The sequence below is a fragment of the Apteryx rowi genome, unplaced genomic scaffold (assembly GCF_003343035.1).
Source record: "Apteryx rowi isolate R43461 unplaced genomic scaffold, aptRow1 scaffold_200, whole genome shotgun sequence".
Lineage (NCBI taxonomy): Eukaryota > Metazoa > Chordata > Aves > Apterygiformes > Apterygidae > Apteryx > Apteryx rowi.
The window spans coordinates 1,023,994-1,045,498 of NW_020448309.1; the positions used below are offsets into that span (position 1 = coordinate 1,023,994).

General features: G+C 37.7%; 1 protein-coding gene across 1 annotated transcript in view; it reads right to left on the reverse strand.

Moving 5' to 3' along the window:
- The window catches only part of KDM5B (lysine demethylase 5B), a 61,093-nt gene that overhangs the window by 20,719 nt on the left and 18,869 nt on the right, over positions 1-21,505 (reverse strand). Inside the window, exons 5-17 of the mRNA XM_026063764.1 lie at positions 19,160-19,294; positions 15,237-15,330; positions 12,791-12,894; positions 11,157-11,315; positions 10,415-10,534; positions 9,791-9,949; positions 9,144-9,325; positions 6,101-6,263; positions 4,943-5,062; positions 2,925-3,119; positions 2,328-2,509; positions 1,640-1,764; positions 1,155-1,305 (exon numbers count right to left, since the gene is read on the reverse strand). Of these exons, the coding sequence (XP_025919549.1) occupies positions 1,155-1,305; positions 1,640-1,764; positions 2,328-2,509; positions 2,925-3,119; positions 4,943-5,062; positions 6,101-6,263; positions 9,144-9,325; positions 9,791-9,949; positions 10,415-10,534; positions 11,157-11,315; positions 12,791-12,894; positions 15,237-15,330; positions 19,160-19,294 (1,889 nt within the window). The remainder of the gene's footprint in view (positions 1-1,154; positions 1,306-1,639; positions 1,765-2,327; positions 2,510-2,924; positions 3,120-4,942; positions 5,063-6,100; positions 6,264-9,143; positions 9,326-9,790; positions 9,950-10,414; positions 10,535-11,156; positions 11,316-12,790; positions 12,895-15,236; positions 15,331-19,159; positions 19,295-21,505) is intronic.

The following is a 21,505-nucleotide window of genomic DNA, read 5'->3' on the forward strand; positions in this document are numbered from 1 at the left end:
AGCATCACACTGGGAGGATTATTCATCACAGTCTGCAATGTTGAAGGAGCTGACCAATATACCTATGAGAAAGGCTGGTATAGTATCACAGTGACAAAAAAAACAGACCTGGTCAAGGAGATGAAGATAAAATCACTACCTCTCTCTCCAGGCCAAACAAACTCAGATCTTAAGAGCAGAGAAAACCCTTGAAATAGCTCTTACGGAGTAGAGCAAGCTGCAAAGGGCCTGGCTGGGGCTCGAAGTCCATCATCAGGAGGACTGAGCAAATACCAAGATCTGGTTGGGAGAACACACGGACTAGGAATGCCAGAATGAGAACTGGCTCAAGGCTAAATGAAGGAAGAGATTAGGAGTAGACAAGTACTTTGATAACAAAGCCATGAACCTCAGGGTTAGGAATTATCTATCTGGCAAAAATCAAGTCTGTTGAAACGCTGAATTTTTCATTTCTTGTTAAGATATTTTACCATTTATGTGACAGGGACTTTATCCTCTTGTGTTTGCAAGAGGGTGAGGATGAATGTTTAGCAAGTATCAAGCCTTTGATGCGAAGACTGATCCAAAGATAATTAGCTAAAAGGAAAGGTGTAGCTACAAGAAGGAAGTCCAAGTAGCAGTTGAAATTTTGCTGCCAAAGTCCTTCAAAGTCAGCCTTTAAACAACTGGAAGAACACAGAGAGTGCCAAGCTACAATATACCTGCTGAGGTAGGCAACACGCAGAAACTGTACGTGTGCCGTTATACCAGGGCAAACGGCAACCACACTGACATATACTGTATTGTTTTTCCACAAGGCACAGGCTGTAATGAATATGATGACACATGGATCACTGGCAGATTTTTGGCACCATGGCACAGAGACAAGGGGACTCTGTCTTGTTGGCAGTTGCTTTGTCTGGAAATACCACACTGATTTTTCCTTTCAGGGAATGTTAGAACAAATTTACTGCCCAGCTGTCAAACAAAAAGAAAGAGGTGAATGAAAAGTAAGGACATTTTGACTTATTACATGGAAGAAAGGTGAATCTCCCCATAAAAGGTGGCTCTCATGAGAAGACAAAAAGATTGCCTTCATTTTTAAGTCCTACAGAACACTGGCATTTACCCTTTGGTGATTCAAAATTGTTGCAAACCCGTACAGTAACATTTACCTGGTTTGTCTTTTGCCATTAAGAAGCTGCTGTGCAACTGAAGCACATTTGTCTGCATCCTGTGTAACTAGTCTGAGATGTCGCAGTAGATCATTGTCTGGAAACTTTTTCATTTCTGATTCTTCTATCAAAGCCTTAAAACTGATGAGACCTTTTGGGAAAGATACTATGTTAACAGATGTCCCCCTTTGTGATGGATTTTAAGTAAAAAGGCAGAATAATACACGTTAATTGTGTTTCTATTTCAATGTCAGTTATATTTTGTTTTGAAGAAAAGTGAATTACAATCTTCTCACACAGACAGCTTATCAGAATTTTGAAAACTATTACAACTAAAACATTTACCTTAAAACAGGAAATTATATGTAATTTCTTTTGACTGTCACATAAGTGTGTGAGACAAAAATTGGTATGGTTCAAAAATTGCAAGCTGAAAAATTAGCCACTTTAAATCGCATATTGTAGACAAAGTGTAAGATACTTACTTCTTTTATTGTTAATTTTTGCCTCCAAAGCTTCATTAACATTGGAAGCCCATTCATTGTATGATTCTGCACGCAACTTCAGTGCATTCATCATTGGATAGAGTTCCTCCAGAGTATATCGGTACCTAGAAGTAGCATAGAATTCAACCTTCAGGGTGAAAGGGCAGGTGTCAAGATATACTGGTCCATATAATACAGAAATGATGTACTATTCACTTGGTTCATGTTAATTAGGACAATTCCCAAGACAATTTCAAAGTTACCATTGCTTCAAAAAGCACACAAGGTACATTAATATAGGATAAACATGTAACAAACCATGGGGAAAGAAATATGACAGCAGGAAGGAAAGCTAATAAAAGCAAAAAAAAATTATTCAGCAAAGCAAGAGTAATGTAGGGGAAGATGACTTTATTGCTATAAATAAAGCAAACTAATTTATATAGTAACTTTTACCATTATACCACCAAGAAGAGCTGAATGCTGAAAAGAAAGGGTCTTTGTATATGAGCACAGAAAATGCACTTTGTCTTGGGGGCACTGCATTTGCAGAAGACTGTGGAGAAACAGAATACTGAGACTAGCATCACTGGCAAAACAGCCTACGTCACTAGATTATCCAACCACAATAGCTACATATAGATCAAATATCTCCAGAACGTAGTATTATTTGCTATCTGAAACTTACCCCAACTTATATTTGTAGGTGGGACAGGAACAGAGATCTTCTACATGATACAGGCATACAAGTAACCCAGGTTTACATGAACAATAAACAGCAGACATGAAACAAGTGGTTTTACACTTTAAACATTGTCGCTCATCATCAGGAAACAACTCAAAAGCCACTCGCTCTGAGTCAGTCACTCCCTGCAAAAGAGAATGCTACATCACTCCAAAGTCTAACAAACAGGTGATTTGTCCAAGGTAAAACATCAGAGGCTAAATTTATCAAAGGAATAATACAGTTTAGAAATACGATACTAAAACCTGTAGACAGAAACCCTGGATAATGAAAAATCAGTTATTCTGAATCAAACTACTGAAACAACATAGAACATACTACTTTAAAAGAGACATTTTAACAATATTAAAGACAGATGCTAAAACAAGAGTCATGATGAATGATTCTTTACCCAACAGGCTTTTGAAATCCAACAACACAACTCAGGAAGGTACTACGTAGCTCTAAACCGTTGACAACACAGTACAAGTCCTAGAGTGTATTTCATATCATTGCTTCAATGTTCCTTCATTCATTATAATTTTATTTCCTAGAACTCACCAGTTTATGAACCCTCTCACGCAACATCTTCTCATCTTCGATCATAATCGCCATGTCTTTCTGAACAGTAGATGCTACCACAACATCAAGAACATCTGCTTTGGAAGCCATTTTACATATCATCTCATCGTGAGAAAACACACAGTAACGGTTTAGCAGACGATAATGTTCCACACATTGGCGACCCAAAGGTAACTGCATTGAAAACCACAAGAAAATTTGACTTCAGTACGAAAATTATGTTAACATACTGACTTGTTACACTGTTAACCAAAAAATGAAATCTAAATGAATCTAAATGAAAGCCAAGATAAATCCTTCTAAGAACAACATTCATAATTCAGAATACAAAACTAAAGAAAAATCAAGACCCTCATTGATTTCTTTTAAGCCTGGACTACTCATAACTCCTTCACAACAGGCATTATGGATGCAAAAAGTTTAGGTAGACTCAAGGGGAAAATGCGCAAGTATCTGGAAGATACAGTCCTTAGGGGTAACTAAATGATAAGCCACAGTAGACTCAGAAAGACCCAAGCTGAAAATAGGCAGAGGCTGAGGCAGCATCAATGGGGAGAGTATATACACTTGTCCTATTCTTACCACTCTCGAAATACCCTGTCAAAGAGAGGATGCTGGGCAAGCTGGACCTCTAGTCTCAAACCATATGACTTTCTTTTTAGGTAGGACATGAACTGTGCTGCAGCATGGGAAATTGCCGAGTCCACGAACAATTCAAGTCTCCAACTAACCCCAGGCAGTCCTTGAGTTAAGGAGAAGAGCTGGGCAGGGTGCTCACAACTTTATTTCAAAGCTGTCTGCTGACCCAAGAGGACATTGTTGCTGTGCTAACAATGAAGTTACATGTTATGGTCCTGTATAAAACTCACAGAAGTACAAGAGGAAAAATCAAACCAAACCAAACCCCCAGATTAATTGATGTGCTAATACTGTCACAATGCAGAAAGCTTTCTTCCAGTTTTGGTCATCTCTTACTTCCAAGTGATGTTTATTTAAAATCTAGCAGTGTTTTTAGATAAGCTACATTTACAAATAGCTAAGTCCATTCTGGGAAAAAATGGAAGAGGAGTCATCTGAAATATCAGCAACTTCAAAGGATCGTTAGGAGATCAGGCAACACTGTGTGTCTGAGAAATCTGCTGGGAAGGAGAAATGATTACTTTTAAGTTCTTGGAGGAACTATTCCCCTTGTATTTTAATCAAAAAAAAAAAACAGACAAAAAAGTTAATAAATTACTATTGCCTAATATTGTAATGTGTGCCTTTATCTGCTGTTTCAGTGAGTTGAGGGAAACTTGCTAGGAATAAAGTGCTGACACACAAACCTTGCCTTTGAATACTAAAACTTTCCATTCCCTTCTCACAGAGTTATTCTTCTCTAAAAATATACAGTACCTCTCCTATCCAAGAGGACATATTCACAGTCAGAGGTGATTTTTCTACTTATCTTTCAAGAGGATCATCAAAGCCTTTAACTGTTCTTAAGGTATGCTGTTATCCAATTTAGATTGTCATCCAATCAAAGAAGCTAAAATAGAAGAATCTGGAAAGGAGTCCAAGGTTGGCTTTGCTTTTCAGCTGTAGAAAGCATCCATTAGAGAATTCCCAGTGTAATCAGTAGGCAAACTTCATTCCAGCTTACAAAGATCTTAGGATAAGAATGAAATTTGGGGATACAAGAAGAGCAGTTTCAAGCAGTGTTGGTGCTCCTCACATTCCAGGCATGCCCAAAATCTTGCCTACCTCCTGCTGTAAAATTTACATCAACCTTAACTTATAATTTGCTTTTCAAACTGAACCTTAGCAACCAGAGAAAGCCCACAGTTCAGTGCATTAGAGAAATATCTTCAGCAAGACACTATGCTAATACCAGGCTCCCTCTGATCTGTGCACTACACTTGTGCATCGGCAGTAAAACACTGGAGTTGTACATCAGCCAGGAACAATTTTGAAACTGCATACATTATGCATTATGAAAAAATGTTCTCAGAACATACCCAGTCAACTGTGCAGAAGTTCACAGCTTCAGCAAAATTGAAACCCTGATTGAAGCCACTGTGATAAGCTCTTGGAAAAGTGATGACAAATTCTCCAGCACACTGATTGGTTCGATAAACCTAAGAGAAAAAAGACGGCAGGCATTAGGTCAAATCTAAACAAAACTGAAGGCTGAAATCTTCAAAGCTGTGAAGAGAATATAGATTTCCAAATCCCAGTAACTTCCATGGTAACTCTGGATAGCTTTAAAACATAAGCCCAAGAATTACAATTGGCATTCAGTACTTTATCACATAAAATCCTAGAAAGCAAAGGGATTTCATTCAGCCATTCCTACACTCTTAAGAGGCTGCAAGTCAGCTGTCTATGCCTTTTGCACTTTGCTAGCTCTGTTGACAGTTACACAGGTAAAGCACAGGCAAGACTCACTTCCACATGTAGCTGAAGGGGGAGAGAATTTTGGAATCTACTCAAAAGTTCTTACTGCTGGAAATCAAATACTTTTGGTACTAGACAACCAGCATGAGAGCAGGCAGGTCTTCCTGCACCTTTAAATTTTGGAGTCTCTCAAAGCACAGCAGGCACCATAAATCGTGCCACTTTCTCCAGATTTTCCTTTAAGTCCCAAGGTCAGTTAATCAAAAGCTAATTAAGTTGTAAAGGGACATAATTCCCATGAAAAGTTTAATATGAAATATGATGGAAACTGATGAAAAATGTTTTTAAATAGCTAAGAACTTATCCAGGTCAGAGGAAAAATAAGAGGATGTGGATGACATATAAAGGAAGAATGGGTTTTGGTCTCTTGCCAGAAACTCTATGCAAAAAAAATCGTGTCTGATTAAACAGACACGTGAAGAGCTCCTGCCATTGTTTCAAAGTTCGTGACTAAACTTTTTATCCGAGATACAGAAATAGAAATACACTAAGGTGGGTCTCCAGAGAAGAGTTTTCCAAGTAATTCCAAAAGCAATGATTCCACTGCCCATCTGTTCAAACTGGCACATAATACTAGACCAGAAAGATACAACACACACGGAAACTACCACAACATCTCTGTAATAAAAGTGGTTGTAATTATCAAATCTGAAGTAGAATTCAGTGCAAATGAAAGAGGGTTGGGTTTGGGGGAGTAGCACAGGAGTCCAACAACATACAGGTACTCCGTGGGCCATCAAAGTATTCGGGTTCATTATGGTGACAAGTTGGTGCAAGAGATCTGGCTGAGATTCAAATAGCTCTGGAGCAAGCTTCTTCATTACATCCTCCAGCTGTTCAGCTGCATACCCTGGGGCTCCATACCACGTTTTAGGCTCCCCCCTGCAAGATTATTAAAAACAGTTAAATATGAGCAATCTTGTAAGTTACATTTTCAGTCTTCTGCTTTAAAATACACCATGTCAAAAGAAGGGTATATCGCCAGGAAGGAACGCAAAGATTATGTACCTTCTTGAATCTTCACATTTAACGCAGGTCCCTCCTCCAGGCCTAAGCTTTTAACTGCCCAGATTTCTGAGCACATACTTAAAATATTCCGGGGGGGGGGAAAAAAAAAAAAGACTGAAAAAGTCCTTGGTGAAGTTCTGCTGATTCCAGCACAACTTCAAAATCTAAGCTCAGTTTGTCTTTTCTCTAACTACTAATACCATCTTCCTGTGGGATCTAACAACCAAAGCCAGTTCTTTCTGTCTCGAGCATAACTGCCATAAAAGTAACATATAGTAAGTAGAAATTAAATTTCCATTTTACGCATCTGTAAGAGAAGTAAGAGACATCAGGAAAAAAAAAATCCATATCCAGAGTAGGAACAAAGAACTTTTAGCAACAGTTTAACCCAATGCAAGACAGCTGATAAAATCAAGGTTACGCAGATGTGTTCCAATATACGTTGTTTTGTGTTCACAATGAAGCTGGCTCGTTGCAGCATATGAAGATGAAAATGCTTCTGATCCCTAATAAAGAAGGAAGTTAGAAAAGCTATTTAGAAAAGGAGATCAATCGATCACTTCCACCTGAGAGTCCTAAAGAGCTGGCAGAAGAAAGCTGATGCACCACTGTGTTTTGTTTTGTTTTTGTTTTGATAAATCAAGAAGTGATGGGGAGAATTCCAGAAAAACAAAATGAGATATAACTCAAAAGGCACATGCTTCAAACCTTGGAATTTATTCCTGTATTCAGCACCTTTGTCAGGGGTAAAGGACAGCCAGTTTGAAGGACTGTGGAAGGACTGTTCTGTTGGTATCACAAGGACTAGCACAACTGGAGTTGTCACTTTAGAGTGTTAAATGACTATGGCAGCCTCGGATCTGGTCATCATCTCGGAACAGTTATACGAGTTCATGAAGAGTAGTTACAAATGCAACTGAAAAGCATCCTGTGTCCTAACCCAATACTGGGTTAGTCAAGAATTCTGCTCCTTGGCATAAAGACGTGTCAGTGACAAGGAATGGACGATAGCAGTTATGAACTATGCTAAACTTGGACCAGGATATTGGTACCAGGGATCCCTGCACTTAAAGAGAATAGATAGTGGAGAAAAAATTCTAAAGGATGCAGAAGATGTCAGCCTTACGAACGCAGCAAGTTGAAGAATGGATGTTTCTTCTGCACTGCTACCAGACAGCTCCTCATTCCTGCCTTTAAAAATAGAGAACACAGGCATCAATGTTGGTAGTTCTTCCTCTGATGAGGGCTGACATCTTTTTTTTGCCTTTTTTCCTTTTGCCATTTCAAGGAGTAACACAGCACTTGGCATCTTGCAGAAAAACTATTGCCTTCAACTCACTGAAATGTGCCCAGTTGTGGCCTGCTTCCCTTGGGAGTATCTGCTCAAAGATTGTTTCCCGGCATAGGATCCTTCAAGGCATGTGGGAATACTGAAGATGGACATCCTTAGTGCTTCACAAGAATGAGTCCTGCCTTCTGATGCCTTTTCAGAGTCTGGAGTCTGACATTTGTCTCTTCAGAGGCAGGTCATTAAGATTTATTCCTCTTGCTCAGAACAACAGAACAACATTAACCCCAGCTACACATTGTTCTCAAATAGGATTAAAAAAAACAGACACAGACCTGTAAGTAGAAGGGAAATACAGAAGAGTGTCTGCAAAGGAGAAAGGTTTCTAAGACATTCATGCTGGAGGAGAAATAAATGACACAGACAGGGCTACTTTTACCTTTGTTTGCAAGTGTATGCATATGTGTACATAAATATGTACGCATGTATACATATATCTGGCTTTGATAGCAACTAATGTAATTTGAGACAAATGATGCAGAAGGTGATACCATTCCAACAACAGTGGGGGAAGCCCACCTAGAAGGAATTAAATTACTTCATTCAAAAACGCTCCTCTCCTTCACACGGTTCTCAGCCTGATTGAAGATTCAGACAAAAAAAAAAGCAATACATAACAAAGAAGGTCATTTTTACAGTGAGATCTGGATCATTCATTTACTTAGCTTCATTCAAACATTTGTTTTAATACTGTCAAATACTAAGAAAACAAACAATATAAGTAACTGACTACTTAGAGTGTCTTCCAGCAGCAACTCTTCCAAGAAGTGGCAATTGAATAACTGAATAAAAAGAAGAAACACTGAATAGTAGCTGGGATGTGATTTTACAGTTCTTCTGGAATACATACATTAAAAGGAAAGGAAAAGAGCTTGACAGGTTTCAGCAAGAGCGACAAGATTAATTCAAACTCTAGAAAAGCTGTCGGAAGGAGAGAAGTTTAAAGAGTTCAATCTATTTAGAATATCAAAGAGATGGCAAAGATCTGCCCTGATTGCAGTTGACAAGTGTTCACATAATGAGAGGATTTATGATAGGATGATCTATCTAACAGACAAAAGGTATGCAAGATCCTAAGGCTGTTAGTTCAAGCTAGATGATTTTTAAAGTTTACATGATTTTTAGTTTTATACTGAGCATAATAAAACATCTGATGGAATATCTACTGCATCTCTAATGAATTTTTTAAAACTGGGAATGGATGTCTCTTTCCAATATATGACCTCTTGTCCAAGAATAAAATCAATGCAGGAATCACTGTGTCAAATTTAATCCTGCTGCTACAGGACTATAAGGGTTATTCTGGTCTGAGCTCTGTGAATCTGGTTTTAGTCCATTAATTAAAAAGAAGAAGGGGAAAGAAAAGAGGGGTTGCTTCGCAGGCTGAGTTTATCCCTTAAACTCACCAATGCAGGTAGTTTATTGAATAGCTCCAGTGGTCTTCAATATGCCAACAAAATGAAGAAAAGCACATTCCTACATATAGCCAGGGTAATTTCATCCCACATATGTCTGCAGTGATGTGAGCAAGAACAGACTGCTCCATTACAGGCATGTTGTTCAAATTCCAGCCACTATCCAGGTACTCCTGAAAATTGAAAAAAACAGCCACAAGTTTACACAACATGAAGTGAAAAAAAAAAAACCAAACAAAAACAAGAAGGCAAAACTGAAAGCAAAAAAAGCAATAGAAGAAAAGTATTTTTCCCAACTGAAAAACATAAGAAACAGGCCAATGAACAAAAAACCCAAAACGTCCACTGCATTTGCTCTTTTCAAAAATCTTCTCTGACCTGCTTTGTTAAAATGAGTTTTTTTTTTTTTTAATTTGGTAGTTGCTTATTAACAGATAAATCTGTGACCTTTAACGTCTGATCGCAGCAAATTTTATTTCTCCAAAATGCTGACATCCTTCTCTTCTTCAAACACTATGCCAAATATTCATACAAGAGAAACACTCTGCAATTCAGTTCCATTATTTTGCTTTGAACTGAAGAGCCTTATTTTATGAAGAGCTAAAATACAAACACGGAGTGAACTAATCAAGACCTACCTCTTCTTCTGGTCTAACTTTAAATTTCCCATCTCTAACTGGAAAGCCACTGCCAAACTCCTTTGAAGCAATATCAGCTCCATATTCCACTGTGACATCCTCTTCAATGGTACTAACGAGTCGCCAAAATTCTTTTTCAACCAGCTCTGTGGGGACCATCTAGGTACGAGAAGAAGAAAGATATAAACATACAAGGAGTATACGCTCAGGAATCAGCATGTGAAAGGCACATGCCTAAAAGCTAGCTCAGGGAGAAGCTGCCATTAGCTTAAAGCATTTCCCCATTTCAAAATCACTTCAGCAAGAAAAAGTAGTGCAGCAGAAACCTGGTTCTACCTAGGACATGCATTCTCTCTGGGCTCTCAGCTAAGGGTAATAGTTGGAGAATATTCTCTTCCTTAAAGACGTTTTTTCAGAAGTGAAAAACAAGAAGCTAGTGGAGCCAGAAACCAAAACACCAACAAGAACAAAACCCTTCAAATTACTGACACGAATCAGAACATCCCGTTTTGGATCTGTTCCCACTTAAAACTAGAATTTCCCTCCCCTCCTCAAGTTATAAATTTGACTAAGCACAGAAAAAGAAATCTATATGATGGCATCGGGATAAATACATGAACATACATGTACTGGCATGTTAAAATAGTCCGACTTGAATGCATCTGCCATTTCTCCGAATGTGCGAAGCGTATAGTCTCTTGCTGCTTGTTCAAAACCAAATGCTTCTTGAGGTTTATTACACTCCTGCAATTAATAACATAATTATTTCTACACTGGGTTAACAAGATGATCTGCACTCATATGTTACACAGAGGGGTTAGCATCACCCCATTTGACAGGAGGAGGAAAGCAGGGCCCCTGACCAAAATGAAATGACTGCCCCGAGCTGCACACAGAGTCAGAGGAAGAGTCAGGAAGTGCAATCAGAGAGCCCTGACTGTGTTCTGTGTTTAATTCACCAAACCACAATATTTATTTATTAGTAAATCTGCATAAGCACTACTGGTTTAATAGACCTATGTCATAATTTCTCCTTCCCCTAATACAGCAAAACAAAACAGCAATGTGTAAACCTCCAAACGGAAACACACCACGAGACTGTACTTTTAAACAGAGAGGGAAGATGGCAATTAAATTCCAAAGTATTCTTTGAAATTGCAGCTATACTAAGGCAGATCAACTTTTGGTTCCAGAATATTCAGCGATACCTTCGCAATTTGAAACACACCCAGTCTTCATTTTAGTTTCACCCTCAATCACCTTGTCTGCACAACTTTAAGTAATAACAAATTATATTTCCAATTGCTAAGATCAAGAAAAGAAGAGAAACAACCTCCAGCCTAACTTTTATGTTTTCTCAAATTACCTGAGCCAGACACTGGGGACACCTCCAGTCTCCTTTGGGAACATCATGAAGGGGTGGAATTAAACAAAAAGTATGGTAACTGTCATCACAGCCATCGCACAACAGGAGACGGTCCTCATCATTACCACTGCCACATAAGAGACATACATACAAATCCACCTGCAATAAAAAATAGCTAGAGTGAGAATTTGAGCACTTAAGGTAACTCATGGTGAAAGAGCATTTTGGTAACTAAGTCATCTATGGCACTTGCCAAACCTTATTTTTATTTTAATCATTGAAAGGGAAATGAGATATGTAAACACAATTTTTTTTTTTACATCTTTGTAAAAGTTTAAATAGCCCTCCTTTGAAATTTAATGAAGGACCATAAGAGTTACAAGCCCTTACATGCAGTTTTTTCTAAATGACAAAAGACTTGATTTAATATACTCGAGACAGTTTTAATCAGCAGTACCGTGGATTCTGGAACTACACTGTAACACCTGTCAGTGGCTCACATATCCTTTTCTTGTTGGGTTCTTTGCTCTTAAATAATCAGGTGCGCACAGATGTTTCAGTCTCCTCTGAGGCCAATAGTTTGGAGCCTCAGGAGAGATAGAGGGGTTCCTCTTGATGGGAATGTTCCTCTTTTTCCTAAGAGATATTGGCCAAGACCTGCGTTTTTCTTTGGAAAGGTACCAGCTTCCCAGCAAAACCACACGCTTTTGGACAGAGGGAAGCTGTTAAAGAAGTATGATGAAAGTTTCACACAGCAGTTACAGAGCTCCAAGGAAAAGGTGCAGGCCCCCAAACACATGGGGGAAGAACTGTCTGTTGCCAATCAGACACTACAGCTTCATTAGTGACAGAATGGATGGCTCTTCTCAAATACAAAATAGAACTAGTAAGGACAAGTAGACCTACTTGTCTTACGTTGTTAAAAAAAATAACAATAAAAAAAAAGGAAATGGAGGATGCTTTTTTCTGGTCGAGTTTCTAGTATTTGTACATTTCATTCTTAAAACTCTAGTGATAGGTGTGGATTAAAAAAGAACATTTTTAATTTTAAGAAGGACCCAGGTGGTAGTGCGGACAGGAAGAATCTCTGTGTCATATTTTCCATAGGCAGACAAACCAACATCACTTTGGGTTTGTTTGTCTGTCTGTTTGGGGGGACAGGGAGAGGTGTTAAGAAGAAGCAATTGAACAACAAAGCTTCTAAGTTAGTGGTGAAATTGTGGAATAAGAGCCAAGTCTGCTGGACAGCTGGGTGCCAAAGTTTGTATTAGAACTCCCTTTGAGATTACAAAGCAATGGGGAAAGACATCAGATCACAGAAGAATCACTTCTGTTTGGATTGTTCTTTCAAAATGCCTATTTTGCGACTGTATTTGGGGACAGGAGACAAGTTACTTTAGAAAAATGAAACTTAACTATTCTGTTATTTTCAGCTTTGTAACAGCATGAAGCTTTAGGGGTATCTATATTCCAGCAGGCACAGATACTGTCTTGTCTCAACCACAGGATTACATGAAAAATACAAGAGAGTCCTTATTGTGACATAAATTACACTAAGTTTCCCTACATACCCAAGAGAAACGCAGAAAACCCTGCAATCAATACTAAGCAAGAAGAATGCAGGGCATACTCACAGCGTTAGTGGGTTTTTTAGACCGGACTTTGGATTTGTCTTTCTCTGGCTCCCCAGTGTGTTCTCTCTTCTCAGGAAGTTTCACTGTGCTATGCATTTCCTTTTCTGGTAAAACAGAAAACAACAACAAAAAGCTATTAGAAAATGTCTTACTGCTCAGCATTACTTATTATTATTTGCTTTATTTGTATAACTTGCTGCATTGCATTACTTGTTGTTACCTTTTGAATTACTTGTCATCCAAAACACACTGGGAACATCTTTCTTCGAAAGGGGATTTTTCACAGCTAAAGGTTGAACTAAGAACACCAACAGGGGAGGCAAGCTCATAAACTGCTTTGACCTCTCAAAATTTATTAGATATGCACAGAGATGGCCAAAGATGCCTAATTTCATGATGGTAATGCAATGTTAACACCAATTGTTTCAGTTAACTTAAGGCAAAATTTGAACACCTGCAATAAGCCAGTATTAGCAGACCAACCAAGCATGCTATCATGTTGGCAGTGGGTATTTTTTAATTTTTGTATTTATAATTTAAAAATAATTGCCACAGCCCACATTTTTTGGAATGGCTATTTTAAGTACTTTGAAAGACTATTCATCTTCATAACCTAAAATTTGTTCATATACGGTGTTAACAAATGTGGTTGAACTACTCCTACAGTTGTACTGCAGCATACGATGTGGAGACATGAAACAACACTGCAGCTTCCTGTGATGATCTTTACACACCAATTTCTTGCAGTGGTAACTTTCACGAAAAGGTTTCATTGAAGATAAGCATGCAGCAGAAGTCACCCTGAGAAAGGAATCAGTTCCACTACTTTCTTACAATCCTACCCTCCTTCCCCACTGCCTCTTAGGAATCAAAATGACATGTTCCTCCAAATATAGTAACACTGTCCCCCATGCAGTCTAGCAATATTTACTAAAAAATAAAGTACTATGATATTTAATATTTCAAAACTAAGGCATGCTATCACAGATGAAGTCTGTGTGACAGCATCTGGTCTCTTCTATTAAGTTGTCTTACGGAAACAAACATACAACTAATGATGTATCAAGATAAATAGAGAAGCAAGTGGTTTTTAGACACTGGCTGAATGCTCAAACACGCAGCTTCTCGTGACTCAAGTCCATTCATGTAGCAAGCAATTTTCTAGTGTGAGCAACAGTTTGGTACCCAAATTGTTGCCAGCAACTACCTGAAGCTCTATAAATCAACATTGTGTCTATCAAGAAGGTGGCAATTAAAAAAGAGCCTTGACAGCTATTGGCTCTTATTGGACAGTAAATAGATAGCTTGTTCATATACATTTGATTTCTGGAACTGACCTTCATATGAAGGCTGCTTAATTAGGGCATGTGGCTCCCAAAGCCTTCATTCCTGAATTACCACCCCACCCCATTCCCCATGCAGCAGAGTGCAGAGAATCCCAGGACTTTGGTGTTCAAGAAACAAGGATCCTCAAGCTACCAGCAAGCTAAAGACTTCTATGTTTGGACACGAAACAATCTAAAGCACTTCTTGAAGTCCAAGAAGCTAACAAAGATGTTATGAAAAAGAATATATACATCTATCAGAAATTTAACCATTAAAGACTGTCCAAATCATTTCCCTTCTACTTTTCAGGACAAAAAAAGTAGCTCCTGGAGGAGCTTTTTTTCTTTAACAAAAAAAATTATCAAACAAAAAGTTCACAATCTATAGGTAAATTCTTGTAAACAAAGAGTTTGAATGAAACAGAAGACTGACAAACTGCTCAGACAATGTTAATAATTAGCGTAACTGCAAATAGTTCTCGTATTTACTTTGCCAAATTGATTATCAACAATTTTATTCTTCGATTTGATGGCATTAAACAGTTCTTCTCAGCTTGAAATTATTCGTTCTTAAAAAAGACAGATAATAACAGACGTGGGATTATTAATAGAAGCAATTTAAAAATCAGAAGTAATATGGGAATTTAATAGTAAATTCACAACATAGTATCTTCTGTCTTCCTGAGTTTGCTTTCTCAATTTTGAATTAAAACTCTTTTCTTAAGAAAAGTTTTTGAAATCTGACACCTTCTAAAAAGTTACCTCTATTTAAAGCTAATGGATTGATGTTAGCTTTTTAAAGACACAAAACAAATACGGCTCAAATATCATTTCTGCCCACTCCATAAAAGACAGTGAAGTTTAAGCCAAGTAAAATTTTCTTTAACTGAAAGTATCATCTTTTCCAAAAAATAACCACTCACAAAACCAAAAAAAAATTTCAAAGCCATAAAATGCTTTCACAATAAATTCATTTTTTGAAAATGAAATTAAACAAAAGCATTTCTTAAGATACTTTGAATTGTTCCAACTGTTAAATGTATTTCTGGTGTTAAAATGGGTTTGCAAAAAGTAACAGAAATCTCATTCACATTATGTTTCACTTCTTACTTGCCACTCACCATTTTCACACTTTGGAGGTGCACATCCCATTCTACGTCTTAGATTATGAGTTCTGACTTCTGGAGCTTCCGATTCAGTTTTAATATTGGTGGCCTTAAAAAAATAAATAAATAAATAAAAATCAGTAATGTACTTAAATGGAACACTTCAGTTTTATACTTGTATCTGGGAACTTAACTGCCATTTAAACTCAGGGCAGCTTACCCAGCTATAGACCTATGCTTTTGGGACTTACCAACCTACTCAAAACACCAAAAACTTCCAGAAAGCTGGCAATTACATGCAATGCTCCAGTGCAGATCCAACCTGCACTCAACTCTCCTTCCACTCTTCTGAGCTGCTTTGGCTCTGAAGAAGGGAAAAAGCTGGCTACATCCAACACTCAAAGCCATAGCAAGAGAGTTTTAAGATCGGAATATGACTCTGCAAGTCTTTACTGACAAGTAAATTTGGTGGCAGACCCTTCAAGGCTTTGAAATGCACTTCTCAATACTTTCAAGAACTGAGAGATGAACAAAATGAAAAAAAGGCAATTCTGACTTTCAATTTCAGTATATATTTCTGGATACAAATCTTAATCCACCCTGACAAATGCCAAGAGAGGACAGGTGCATCAGGTTCACAAAACAAGCAGATGTGAGACGCGCTCAAACACTTCATTTCATTAAGGTACAATGGTGGTCTCCAAACTCGTAACCTGATTTGTTCTATGGAAAAGCCAGGCAGATTTGTAAGTCAGAGGAAAATTTTTGAGGACTTTGCTTATACTTGCTTAAAGAACCATTTGATAAATACAAATTGATGAATCTAAAAAGGCACCCTGAATTTCAGTGATACTTGTATTTAAATTATAAATAAATAAATAAATAGAAAATCAGACTTCAGAGAAGAATGACACAGGCAACAATCTGGAGAGGTCTGAAAGGAAAGCCTACAAAAATCCTGTGCCAATAATGACACCATAATGTTTTTAATTTAAGGAAAGATGATCTCACTGGAACTTGACAAGCAGCAAAGGATCTTGGGGCTTCCGAAACGTTTTATTTTACTCTTCAGAAGCAGTATATACTCCAGTTGTCTAAGAGGGGAACTCAGAAAGTTGATATTTGTGGGGCTTTCAGCACGGAATCATGTTTCCATTTAATTCTAGTATTTCTTTGCTGAAGTTTTGAGACTGTGGGACAACAATTCTCAAATCCCTCAGAGTAAAGATGGTCTCTTCAACACCGTACCTTTTAAACCTAATTTCCTAAGGAAATGAGGTCGTGCAACCACCCCCTTGCTGCTCATGCAAGTCAGTCCCCCTCCCTCGCCCCAAGGTAATATGTGGACTTGTCAGCCCAGCTTTAAAAGAGTGCTTTCCAGCCTGAACGCGTTACCAGGGATTTATTCCATTTTGTAGTTCTTTATCTCAAGCTTTCTCTTTTTTTCTTCTCCCTCCAGAGATGGCTTTCATATCATTTCCCCTCCACCTTTTTTGTTTTCTTTGTCCAAATTACTATCTTCAAGAGAAGGGGTAGAAGCCCCATTGCTTAAGATATGCCAAAAAATGCTGGTCAAAATATTTAGTAATACACAAGTTTGCACTGATCCTCATCAAATGCAGTAAAAAATGCCTAATCTTTTACATTTTTAAAGTCCAAGATTTATATCCTGTATTTTATGTTTAAGCCTGTATTTAGCTTCAAAATAGTTTTTCTTTTTTCAGCCTCCCTCCCTGAGCCTTTGTAGGGTAAGGCAAACCCTCCAGGTAACCTACCTTACACATAATGCACTATAATAACTGGAAAACAACAAAAAAATCTCTTTCCCTAGGGAATCTCCTGGGCAGTTTTTCCTCCAGTATTTCTCTTGTGTCTGTCAGCTGATTTCATCCTATCCATTCATCTCGCTTTTACTTCCCTCCCATTGTTGCGGTCTTTTACGCTGATCTTTCCTACACCAAGCATCTAAATTCTTTGCATTTCAAAACCAGTTTATCACTGGCATTGCCCTTTTCCTTTTTAATTATGAACATTGTCTTTCAGCTGTTTACTCAATGCGTAGCAAAGGACAAGGTAAAATTGTATGTATTTTACAATTGGAAAAAAAAAACGTGTATCACAGCCTGTATTTTTGCTGATAGAAATAATTTCCTGGGCTTTCCTACAGTTCACTCATTTTAAAGGCTCGTAATAGATGGTTAGTCTTCGAAAAGCAGGCAATCTAAAATTTGTAAACAGAATGAACTTAGACTTTACAACTTAAGACACTGACAAATCCTCACGTATTTAGTTGGAGCAAAAAGCTGAGATACATTAACCAAACACATGACGACTCTACAACCAAGCCAGTGCAAAAATCAACTGGGTTTAGCTTACATGAAGAACAAAAGGGATTTAATCAACTTAGCTGACTTTGCACTGAAACGGAATAGAAGCACTCACGTAACCTATTAACAAATCTTAACTTTTGAAAGTTACTGCCTTAAATACTACAGCTCCTTCCAAAGTAAGTTAGTCCATGCCCCTTAACTCAGCCTCAGGTCTGCATGGTTCAATTCTATTTTTAATTAAGTATTTTCTTTCCACAAAATCACTTTAAGTGCATGACAGCAGTAGCGCTGAGGGAAAGAACAGAGCGCCTTACATAGCCCTACATTCTCGCTAAATACGAGCAGGTAGTTTTCATGTAAACGACAAAATGTGTGTCTTTTGTTAGCTAGCAGCATCCAACACCACCATCATCAGTGAAACAGCTACAGTGTTAGTAAACGTTTCCCATGTCTTTTAAAGGAAACTTGAGAATTCATGTCTTTCAACCACAAACAGATACTTCAAATGGAAAATTTCAGCTCAAACCACTGAGGTTTTCTCAGAATTATAAACATACTTTTAACAGGGTCTTCTAGTGGAAAAGCTTTAGAAAACCTTAATTATAACTGTTATTAACTAAAAATAGTTATACGCAGCATTTGCCACAACTAAGCTGTACTACTCTGTAGTAAGAAAGACCACGATTAGAACAATGGGAGTTTAATTGAAATCCTGAAATGATTTTAAATACAAAACTGGATTACAAACACGAAGAGGGTCAATCATAACCTTCCTAAGTCATGATGTCACCCCTAGTAAGACTATGGCTTGGGAATAAGTCTCCTCTACTCTTCATCTTTTCAAATAAAAGAAAAACTAAACTCTATGAAAGCAAGTCGTTCAGTTTGGAATGACTGAAATCACAGTAGAACAGTGATCCAGCAACAAAGAGAGGACACACACAATCTTCTAAAATATGTCTTCACAGGAGAACTGTATGAAGATATAGTCTATAAGTTTTACGCTAAGCCAAATAAATATTATTTCTTAAGCACATGTAAGATTAATCTTGTTAGACTGTACAAAACTGTACTGACTTAACGTTACACAATTTTTCTCATATGGCACAGTGAAAGTAACTCAAACTGATGGAACTCAGAGAGGGTCAAAAATGAAATAAAACAATGCTAAAGTTATACCAAAAACCTTCTCTAAAGTCTGTCTTCAATTCATGAAAGGTTTACAGAACCCTTCCAACACATTTAAAAAATGACTCCTGTCACCTGAGGAAATGACAAAGATCAAAGCTCTACAAGATAAGCTTCATTTCTAGAATTTCTCACTTGTATTTTAATCTATGTTATTAGCCCTATGTTATTTATAATTATGCTAAAAACATTATTATAGCATACGCACTCATACCTAATGTCTAAGTGGAACAGCTTCAGTAGAAGAGCCTCTCAGAACTCCCCACCTCAATAATACACTTTTTGAAACTATCAGACATATCTTGCCATACTCATATAAATATTTAGGTATGCTTAACAGTGACAAAGAAGAAGTTAAATTGGTAGTTACTCTACATATACATTTAGTGATCTGACCCAAATAAAGACAAATTATCTCACCTCTGCTCTCAGGCGTTTTGCTCGACGAGCAGGTGGACAAGTTTCAGATGGCTGAACAGACTGTCTCTGCGGAATATCATGGGGCTTATATTCCTTGTCCTTTGTGTCACTGGTGAGCTCTGGCTTCTGCAAACACTGAAGAGACAAAATTCAATTACTTGATTCCTGTATCCACTTTTGATACAAGCTTTGTGTAGAGCAATTTCCCGGCTAATATGAAAGAAGGCAGAGAGGGCTTTAATGTTTACTGCACTGAGTTAACAGAAACAGTTAATATTAATGACAGTCGTAACATTACCTGTTTGAACATGCAAGTCACAAAATCAGTATTTTCTGCCATTTTCCTGAATGCAGTAGCCATAATAAAGGATCTTAAATAAAGCTGAAATCAGCCTTTGAACTTTATTAACAACAAACATTTCTGTTCCAGAACGCTATTCATCAAAATAAAAGTTGCGGCAAAACAGTATAAAAAGCAGACAATCTTTCATCACAAGTCTTTCTGGTTTCCTCTCAGTTCCACCTATATAGTTCTTCAGCAGCCCATACAATGTGCAACTCCCCTGAGCAGCTATAGTATTTTATTAGCTCCAGTTCTTCTAGTAGCTGATCCTTTTGGAGAATATATCAACAGCATACTGGAAACTGTCGCAATGTCCTCAGGTTGCATTACTGTAACGCTAACATACAGAGCAATATAAAAGTGAATTACAACCTATCAGAAATCTCTGCCTTAACTGAAATACAATTTTGTCTGAAGAACATTTCAGAAGTTAAGGTCTTTATATATTTTAGAGAGGACAATACTGCTGCTGTATGAAATTGAGGGCAGAAGGGTGCAAGAAGGATGCAAGAACAGCTTTAGTTCTTTCAAGTCACTGAATAAGCACATTTCTATTAATTGCTGAAAACTGTGCATGCATTTGGCAATAAATATCGTGATTAGTGACAATTTTAAGTTTGTCAGACCTCACAACATACAGTAACAACAGATTAAAATATAATAATTTTTAATGAGCGAGCAAAGAATCCTAAAGAAATATGAAGTCTTAGGTTGTCATAAAGTATTCCACATGCATTGCTAGATCCACATTTCCTCAGTTCTATTAAGCTGTTTCCATTAAAAGGTTTTCCCCAGGAACAGAGGAACAGGACAGGAATTGCCAGATTACCATTACAGTGGCATAAGGATGGATGTTCTGTAGACAACATGAAAATCAGACTTTCAGAAACAAATGATAGACAGAACGAGCGGGGGAAGAGGAGGAAAAAGCGGTACTGAAGAAGACAAGTCCATGCTGAAGGAAACATATATTTAACAAAAGAAAAATCCCAGGCAGCGGTAGCAGAATCTCATTAACTGTCACCCACAGGAAGCCCACAGCACTGCTCAGAGAAACCTCCAGAATTTCTATATTATTTAGGACTGCTTTTGATCTGGACTCTGTAGATTTATTTTTATTTTCAAGCAAACTTCTGATTTAATTTCAACATTAAACACACACACACAAGACGACTTAACTTTGTAGCTTATTGCACAGGACCAGTAAGTCCTTGTGGCTGATGCTCAAGTTCTAGTTCCTTAGAAGAGCCGGCTCCCTTCAAGCTCACAGTGAAAGACGATGATTTGAATTATTTCTTATCAACCTCAGTGAGATGAAGTCACTAATAAGAATTTCTCAGGACAGAAAACAGACAAGCAAAAAAGGCAACCGAGTAGGAGAAATATGAAAATGAGAGAACAGAAAAGGAAAGCAGACTAATGCCACACAGAACGCTGCCAAATCTCAGCGTATTTAATGTTTATGTAAATTCTGGTTCCTTGAATCGCGTCCTCATGTGAAATCTGAACCTTTCACTAAAAAGTTTCTGTTCCTCCCAGTAACAGAGATTCTTGAAAGCAAGTATGTAAAAGGCAAATAGAGCTTTTCCTAAACAAAAGAATAATGAAACCTAGAAAGAAAAACAACAATAATTTGTTTCATTTCAGCTAAGTGCCCAAGCAAAAAAGAGCACTATTCACTGAAGAAAAAAGCCCAGAAGACATTCTCTAAATATCGAGGCTTCAACAGCTACTTAGGCAGGCACGTTCCCCAGCGCCTCAGTAACCCGAAGGCAAAGCAGTACCATGAAGTGGTTTTTATTTAACATTTTCAAGGATGTTAAGGACTAGGACTAGAAATTTAGATCCTGTCTTAAGGATGAAAATTCTTCTGAATCTATGCCACTCCTAGACTGACCTGATCAGTTGTAAGCATGCATCTTTAACTAAGGACGATACTGACTGCTATTTCTTCAGTGTTTTCTTCTCCCAACCAGCAAAACCTTTTTGGAAAGGCAAAACGT